General features: G+C 36.4%; 1 gene segment (V, D, J or C); it reads left to right on the forward strand.

The window, feature by feature from the left end:
- The first annotated feature begins 993 nt into the window (after positions 1-993).
- Positions 994-1,526, forward strand: LOC127546863 (T cell receptor alpha variable 21-like). The segment is given in 2 exon segments: positions 994-1,045; positions 1,234-1,526. Coding segments are annotated over 2 exon segments (345 nt in total).
- Positions 1,527-9,996: the final 8,470 nt, after the last annotated feature.

Consider the following 9,996-nt stretch of genomic DNA (forward strand, 5'->3'; position numbering starts at 1 on the left):
AGGAAAAGATAAATATTGGAGGAGATGTGGAAAACTGAGATGCTCATGAATTGTTGGTGGAGTTGTGAACTGATCTAGTCATCCTGGACAGCAATTTAGAACTATGCCCAAAAGACTATAAAACTGCATATACGTATTGATCCAGCGGTGTCTCTATTGTGTCTCTGTATCCCAAAGTAATCCTAAAAGACTGGGAAAGATCCACATGTACAGAAAATGTTTGTAACAACCCTTTTTGTAATGGCAAGGAGCTGGAAACTGAGTGGATACCCATCTGTTGGGGAATGGCTGGATGTTATGGTATATGAATGTAATGGAATTTTATTGTTCTATAAGAAATCATAAGCAGGCTCCCTTCAACTTCCACACATCTCCAGCTGAAGATACCCCTTCTGAATCTGAAGACCTGCTTCTTTTATGACAGTTGCCATGATTCTCTCAACCAAGTTAGTATTTTTTCTGTTCCCAAATTTCTTTTTGACAATTTTTATGTTTTCCCTTTATGCCTATTACATTCTACCTATTCATTTCTATGCATTTTATATTCACCCAATCTCAACAAATACATAGTTTGTTGTGTACTTTGTTCCAAAACAGTAATTTGCACATAGTGGACACTTATAAAAGATTTGACTATTGAGAAGAGGAAAGAAGCAGAAATACAATGATTTCCCTGCCCAAAGTATTCATGAATTCTGATCATTCTCTCATTGCCCCAGAAATATAATAAACATGGCCTGAGGGGGGCAATATGCCATTGTATGACATAGCTTCAGCTAAGTGCTGAAGCTGAGCATCTATGAATGTAACTATTTATAATGTATGGAATGATAGGCCAGGCTGATTGGCTAAGTAGTCAGGCTGATAATCCCTATGCTATTTGACAGGGTAGAATAAAACTAGTTATCTTAAGAAGTGACAACATCTCTTTTTACTAAAGAATCCATTTCCCAGAACCTAGAACTAGCTATTCACGGACCCTGGTGTTGGGAGATGGACACCCGCCATGGAACCTCACTGCTGATTCTGTATCTTCACCTGACCTGTGAGTTAAGGGGTTTCTGTACATGGGGTCAGGACAAACTGGAAACCATTCCCCCAAGGACTCAGAGGCAGTCAGGGGTTGAGCAAATGGAGCTTGCTGGCTGTGTTGTGAAAATGATAGTCATAAAATGAGGAGAGATGCTGACCTGATGGCCAGGGATCTATGTCTTACATTGTCTTTCTGCCCAGGGGTGAGCTGCCTACAGAAGGTGGAGCAGAATCCTCTGTCTCTGAAGATCCAGGAGGGAGAGAGCATCACAATCAACTGCAGCTACACAGAAGTTACTAGCCAAGGGCTGCAGTGGTTCAGTCAGGACCCTGGACAAGGCCTCACCTCCCTATTTTACCTAACTTCAGGGGAGAAGCAGAATGGAAGGTTGAGATCCAGATACAGCACAAAGGAGCTCCATAGCTCCCTGCATATCACCAATGCCCAGCCTGAAGACTCAACCACTTACCTCTGTGCTGTTGGAGCACAGTGATCCCCAGACACCTGCAGGCTGTGCAAAAACCTAGGGCTGAGATGCAAATTCTTTCAGAGAAAACTTTATGACAACCTAAAAGAATACACACCGGCTCATTTTCCCAGTATACAGAAGCATTCTCATTTCAATTCCATCTTATGGTTCTGGGATCAGAAATTTAGCTACTACCTTCTGTCCTGGCCTCTGCACCTATTGGCAATACAGTGTAACAGAATGTAACTAGGGGTCAAGCAATGATTCACCTAATGGTCTGTTAGAGATCACACCTCAAATACTCAGACTATTCTCACAGAATATGTTAAGGATCAGCACTTAAGACAGATTTATAGCATGTGATTGGACTGCTGATGTGAACTTGAGACATTTCTTTGTTCTTGTATATATGTCTGTGAACTACTTTTTATCCTGCGTGAACTTTCTCTCAATTCCATAATCTGCAGCTAGTCCCTAGATTCTTGGTCAATTTGACCACAAATACTTTCCAAGTTACTAAAAACAAGAAATGTCTCTCATGTGTATTCTCTGGGCTCTCCCTTCCTTATTCATTCATAATCCTTGAATGACAGGATTTGACAATTAACTGATTTTTCTTGATCTAAAATTTTATTTTATTAGTTGATTAATTGATTTACAATTAAGTAAATGAAATGGCACTGCCATATTTAGAGAACAATATAACATCTTTCAAATAGAAAGCTGAGGGATCTGTTGCAACTTGAATGGACTCCCCTTTCTTTCACATCCTTTCCTATCTTGTAGAAACAGGGAAAGGAAAAGATTTACAAGTTGTAGGAGTAACTAGGATTTCCTCAGCAAGTTATTTTGAGGGAACAGAGGGAAGGGGAGCCACTTGCTCCACCTAGTCTCACTGTGACTATTTTTTAGGTCATGCTCATTTTGCCAGGCTCACTTTCTCTACTTAGTTTTTATCCACTTCAATTCTGATATTCAAAGTTCTCCATCAACTTCTCCATCCTGAATAATCTTTCCATGATTCTTACATGTTATAGCCCTTCTACAAATATTCTTCAACCCAGATTTTTCTGTTCCTTGAACAAGATTCTCCATCTCATTGCTCTGGGCATTTTTTCTGACTATCCCCATTCCTGGAAATCTCTCATTCCTCATCTCTACCTCCTGATTTCCTCTTCTCCATTTAAATTCCAGATGAAATCCTGTTTTCTATGAAAATTTTTCCTAATTCCATTTAAAACTAATGCTTTACCTCTATTCATTATTTTCACTTTTCCCTGGACATACTTTTATCTTACATATTTCTTTGACTATTGTCTTCCCCATTAGACTGTAAGCTCTCTAAACACTGTTTTTGCCTTTGTTTCTAATCCCAGTGTTTAGCAAAATGCATGAAACAGAGCAGGCAGTTAATAAATGTTTATTGACTAACTTCTTGTTGTTCATCTGCCATTATTTTTTATAATTTTTTTCCTTTTTTATCAAATTAAATATTTTTATTTTCAAAACATATACATGGATAATTTTCAAAAATCATCCTTGTAAAACCTTGTGTTCCAAATTTTTCGCTTCTTTCTGTCCAACCCCTCCTCTAGACTGCAAGTAATATAATATATGTTAAACATGTACAATTCTTCTATATATGTTTCCATAAATATTATGCTGTACAAAAAAAATCAAAAAGGAAAAAATGAGAAAGAAAAATGCAAACAAACAACAACAAAAAGACTGAAAATACTATGTTGTAATCCGCATTCAGTTCCCATAGTCCTCTCTCTGATTGCAGATGGCTTTCAAAAGACCACTGGAACTGGCCTGAATCATCTCATTGTTGAAGAAAGCCACATCCATCAGAACTGATCATCATATGATCTTACTCTTGTTGTGTATAATATATATAAATGTAATATTTATGTATATGTGTGTGTGTGTGTGTGCGGCTTCTAGTCATTTTACTTAGCATCAGTTCATGTAAGTCTCTCCAGACCTCTCTGAAGTCATTCTGCTGATCATTTCTTATGGAACAATAATAATCCATAAGATTTATATGCCATAAATAATTCAACCAATCCCCAACTGATGGGCATCCACTCAGTTTCCAGTTTCTTGCCACTACAAAAAGAGCTACCACAAATATTTTTGCATATGTGGGTCCCTTTCCCTCCTTTATGATCTCTTTGGGTTACAAACCCAGTAGAAACACTGATGGATCAAAAGGTATGCACAGTTTGATAGCCCTTTGGGCACAGCTCCAAATTGCTCTTCAGAATGGTTGAATCAGTTCATAACCACCAACAATATATTAATGTCCCACTTTTCCCACATCCCCTCAACATTTGTCATTATCTTTTTCTGTCATCTTAACCAATCTAAGAGGTGTGTAATGGTACCTCAGAATTGTCTCAATTTGCAATTCTCTGATCAATAGTGAGTTAGAGCACCTTTTCATGTGACTAGAAATAGTTTTAATTTCTTCATCTGAAAATTTTCTGTTCATATTCTTTCACTATTTATCAATTGGAGAATGGATTGAATTCTTATAAATTTGAATCAGTTTTCTATATATTTTAGAAATGAGTCCTTTATGAAAACCCTTGAATATAAAAATGTTTTCCCAGTTTATTGCTTTCCTTCTAATCTTATCTGCATTAGTTTTGTTTATACAAAATCTTTCTAACTTAATATAATAAAAAATATCTCTTTTGTATTCAATAATGTATTCCATTCTTCTTTGGTCACAAATTTCTTCTTCTCCATAGATCTCAGAGGTAAACTATCCTTTGTTCTTCTAATTTGCTTATAATATCACCATGTGTAAATCATGAACCCATTTTGACCTTATCTTGGTATAGTTAGGTGTGGGTCAATGCCTAGTTTCTGCCATACCAATTTCCAATTATCCCAGCAATTTTTGTAAAATAGTAAATTCTCATTCCAAAAGCTAGGGTCTTTAGGTTTGTCAAACACTAGATTGCTATAATTATTGCCTATTTTGTCCTGTGATCCAACCTATTTCACTGTTCAACTACTCTATTCTTAGCCAGTACCAAATGATTTTGATGATCACTGCTTTATAACATAGTTTTTAGGTCTGGTACATCAAAGCCACCTTCATTATTAAATTCAAGGCATTTTTTCATTAATTCTCTTAAAATTCTTGATCTTTTGTTCTTCCAGATGAACTTTACAATTATTTTTTCTAGCTCTGTATAATAATTTCTTGGAAGTTTGATTGGTATGACACTGAAAAAGTAAATTAATTTAGGTAGTATTGTCATTTTTATCATTTTAGCTTGGCCTATCCATGGGTACTTGAAAATTTTCCAGTTGATTAGATCTGACTATTTATGTGGAGAATGTTTTATAATTGATTCATATATTTTCTGACTTTGCCTTGGCAGATAAACTCCCAAATATTTTATAATTTTGACAGTTATTTAAAATGGAATTTCTCTTTGTATCTCTTGCTGCTGGACTTTGTTGGTAATATATAAAAATGCTGATGATTTCTATGAATTTATTTTGTATCCTGCAACTTTACTAAAGTTGTGAATTGTTTCTAGTAATTTTTTATTTGATTATCTAAGCATATCATCATATCATCTGCAAGAGTGGTAATTTTATTTCCTCATTACCTACTCTAATTCCTTTAATCTCTTTTTCTTCACCTATTGCCAAACTTATCATTTCTAATACAATATTGAATAGTAATGGTGATAGTGGGTAATCTTATTTCACCCCTGATCTTATTGGGAATGGTTCTAGTTTATCTCTATTACATATGACGCTAGCTGATGATTTTAAATAGATGCAAATGATCATTTTAAGGAAAGCTCCATTTATTCCTATACTCTCTAGTGTTTTTAATAGGAATGGACATTGGATTTTGTCAAATACTTTTTCTGTATCTATTGAGATAATTATATGATTTTTGTTAGTTTGATTATTAATATAGACAATTATGCTAATAGTTTTCCTACTGAATCAGCCCTGCATTCCTGGTATAAATACTAGTTGGTCATGGAATATTATCCTGGGGATAACTTGCTGTAATCTCTTTGCTAATATTTTATTTAAGATTTTTGCATTAATATTCATTAGAGAAATTGATCTACAATTTTCTCTCTCTGTTTTGATCCTATCTGGTTTAGATATAAGCACCATTTATGTGTCATAAAAGGAATTTGGTAAGACTCCTTCTTTCCCAATTTTTCCAAATAGTTTGCATAGCATTGGAATTGGTTGTTCTTTATATGTTTGGTAGAATTCACATGTAAATCCATCTGGCCCTGGAGATTTATTTAGGAAGTTGATTAATAGCTTATTCAGTTTCTTTTTTCTAAAATTTGACTATTTAAAATAATTTATTTCCTCTTCTGTTAATCTGGGCAATCTATATTTTTGTAAGTATTCCTCCATTTCACTTATATATCAGATTTATTGCCATATAGTTGGGCAAAATAACTCCTAATTATTGCTAAAATTTCCTTTACATTGTCAGAAAGTTCTCCCTTTTTCATCCTTCAATCTTTAAGAGGATTCATTGATCCTCATCACAAAAGTTTATCCTGACTTGTGTGTGAATTGGATTTAAGTGATGCAGAGCTACTCAGTGTTGTCAGCCTCATTCTTTCCTTCAGAATCATCAAACTCCAGTAGCAAGACAGCAGTCAGGATGACTGGCAATGACCTGGGATGCAGTGGATGACCTTGGCCTTTCTAAATTAAGATTTTTTTCCTAGGCCTGTTTGTCTGAGGCAATGCCCAGTCAATGACTAAGAGCTAGGTAAGAATTAAGATAAAGGGTGATCTAATTTACAATTACAAAAATATAAATCTAGTGACTATAACCATGGATATGTAATCACAAGATACTGGACAAATTCCCATATCTAAGAGGTCACTACTCAGTTTTAGTGTTTATTACTAAGCCTATTTAGAACTCATTTTCCTCATCTGTAAACCAAGATTTGAATAGATGGCTTTTGAGGTTCTTTCCAATTTAAAAGTTATAATGTCATCCTAAGATGTCCTCAAAAGCTCCATAACATTTTATGTCCTAAGAATAGCACAGCAAGTATTATTCTTTACCCAAAGTAGCCAACAATTGTTCCTGGCAAATCTTTTTCCATTTTCCTAGAAATTCTATAGTTAACATGGGTGGAGGAGGACTACCATGCCAAAAAAATAATCTTCACTTGGTGATTTCTGTGTCTGAATGAGATCATTACAATTTATTCCATAACAGATGCAGCTGTGATTGTCTGGGCAACCAAGTTGAGCACCATTGATGTTTCCTCATTCAATAATATTTAGATTTGAGAACAACTTCTTTACTAGATAGTCCTGGTCTAAACTTCACATTTTAGATATAAGTACTTTTTGATCAAAGCAAGGGAGAGAATGGAGAAGTTCCTGGAGAACTCTTTAGTAATAGTGTGGCTTCTGATAAACTGTGACTTGGAGGGTTTTTGAAAAAATAAACAGAGAGACCCAACCTTGCCTCAAAACGTGGGAATTTAAAAGGAAACATTCTCCAAAATGCTGTCAGTAGCACAGAAAAATGCATTACCTCAAAATGTTATATCAAGGAGGCAGAATCTAGATTAAAATCGCATAGAGTTTCATAGATGTATTATGGGAGCCAAAAGGAAAAACCTTTAAATGGAATGACACCTAATGACCAGTTTCTAAAGTATGACATTGTCTTTTTACACAGTGTGAGCTCAGCAGAAGGTGGAGCAGAGTCCTCAGTCCTTAAGTGTTTAGAAAGGAGAGAATATCACTATCAACTGTATTTATTCAGACAGTACTTCCCAAGGCCTTTAATGGTTCAGGCAAGATCTTGGGACAGACCTGACCTTCCAATTTTATGTGACTTCAAAGATGAAGAAGAGAGGAAGGTTAAGATCCATGAACAGCATGATGTACCATCACAGTTCCCCAAACATCACTGACTTCCAACCTGGAGATTCAGCCACCTACCTCTGTGGTGTGGAGTCACATTGATTCCCTGTGAATCAGCTACCAGTGAATAAAGCTGCAGTTGGGACTATAGCTGCACTCCCTGGAAAAGAGTAATAAGGTGACAGTTCAGAGCTTTGATTTGTTTCTCACAGGCTCCTCATCTTTCTGGATCTACACTAAGCACATTTTAATTCCAGCTCTATCTTATGGTCCCAAGGTCAGGGATTTGTTGTTTGCTTCCTGACTTTCCCCAGGTAGCTTATTGCTTCTGTGGAGCAGTAATAGAAGTCTAAGAACTCAAGAGGAGCTCACACTTTACTTAAAATTATACTGCTTTTTTATAATACCTTCATTCTTAATACAGTTATCCCTTCCACATCACAACTTTCTCCATCGCAGTTTTGATATATTGCAGGCCTTCATAAGAAATTAAATTGGAATTTAGGGGGAGTTTTGTGGAAATTGCAGATAGCACATGAAGGTCAGTAGATGAAAGAGAGCCTATCCAAATACTTTCCTGAAATTTCACAATATTATACTGTAAACACCCCAATAAAAGAAAAAGAAAAAATTTGGGGGAGTGTTTCATTTGTTCCTTTGGCAACTTGTGGCACAGTGGATGTAATGCTGAGCCTGGAATGAGGAAGAACTGAATTCCAATTTGGTTTCAGCCAAGTATTAATTGAATTACCCAAAAAAGTCACTTAATTTCTATTTGCCTCAGTTTCCTCAAATGTAATGTGAAAATAATAATGATAGCACCTACTTCACAGGATTGTCATCAGGATCAAATAACATATTTGCAATGGGCACTTAGTACAGTTCCTGACACACAATGAGCGCTATATTTCCTTTCCCTATTACATTTCATTTTGCATCATACTCATTTCTTTACATCTCATACTCACCATATCCTCAATACATACATGGCTTATTGTGCATTTCAATGTTTCACACATAGTAGGCACTTAGAAAAGATTTGTTTATTGAAAGAAAAAATAGAAATATGATGATCTCTTTCCCCAGAGTATTCATGAATACTGAATAGGTTTATTTCCTCATCACTCCACAAATATTCTATTCATAGCCTGAGGAGTCAATGTTACCATTGTCTGACATACTTTCAGCTGAATGCCTTGACTAAGCATCCATAAAATATGACTGCTTACAGTGCGAGAGATGATAGACCAGGCTGTGATTGACTGAACACTCAAACTGAAAATCCCTCCCTCTGTTTCATGGAGCAAAAAAAAAAAAAAAAAAAAAAAAAAAATAGACAAAACATTTAAAATTGAGAACTCCTTTGACTTGAGAGATCATTTTTCAGAACCCCAAACTGGTTGTTCATTGGTCATAACAGGAGAAGAATGGAAATATCTCATAAATCCTCCCTGTCAATCCTATGTCTTCACCTGGCTTGTGAGTTGAGGGATTTTTATGGGAGGGAACAGGAAAACCAGAAATCATTTCTCAAAGGACTCAGAAATAGAAAGGGACTGTTCAAATAAGGCTTCTTGGTTGTGTTGTGGCAATTATTTAAAATAAGGAGAGATGTTGAACTGATGACCAAAGACCTATGTCTGACATTGTCTTTATGCCCAGGGGTGAGCTGCCTGCAGAAGGTGGAGCAGATTCCTTAGTCTCTGAAGATCCAGGAGGGAGAGAGCATCACAGTCAACTGCAACTACACGGAAACTACTAACCTAGGGCGACAGTGGTTCAGACAGGACCCTGGGAAAGGCCCTACCTCTCTATTGTTTATAAAGTCAGAGAAGAAACAGAATGGAAAGCTAAGATTTGCGATCAGAATGAGGGAGCACCTAAGCTCCCTGCACATCACCAATGCCTAGCCTGAAGACTCAGCCACCTATCTCTGTGCTGTGAAGGCACAGTAATCCCCAGGCTCCTGTAAGCTGTGCACAAACCCTAAAGCTGAGACAGCAGCCACAGTCTCTGGCAGGAAGCACTTTGTCTCACCCTAAATGCATTTTTATATCTTCATCCTTTCTGATTCATATTACAAGCCCTTTTATTCTAGCTACACCTTAAGATTCTGAAACTAATTCATCAATCAGCAAATATTTATTAAGCAATTATTGTGTTCTAGGCACTGTTCTAAAGGAGGGAAAAACAAATAAAAAGCAAAAATGGGCCCTGACTTCAAGAAGCCTATATTCTAAAGAATCAGAAGCCTGGCTAATGTTACCTACCTGATTCTGTACTACAGCAGAAGTGTTAGAACCAAACCAGGTCAGATTGATACACGCCCAGAGGTCTGGGAGAGGTCTTGGATCCTCACTTCAGTTTCATCATTGATAAGGTGCTATATTATTAGGGTTCTCCTCCTCTCTTTGCTATCTCTGGAGAAATATTTCTTTGTTCTGGAATAGTTCCCTCTCAGCCTCATGTGAACTCTTTCAGATTGGTCTGCCTGCTCTCTTTCATATTCATTGGATACATGTTTCTGGCTCTTCCTACCTATGCACCACCCCACATATAGCCCAAAGTCTTAAATCATAAGCCTTAT

Source organism: Antechinus flavipes, chromosome 2, assembly GCF_016432865.1.
Source record: "Antechinus flavipes isolate AdamAnt ecotype Samford, QLD, Australia chromosome 2, AdamAnt_v2, whole genome shotgun sequence".
In the NCBI taxonomy this organism is placed as follows: Eukaryota; Metazoa; Chordata; class Mammalia; order Dasyuromorphia; family Dasyuridae; genus Antechinus; species Antechinus flavipes.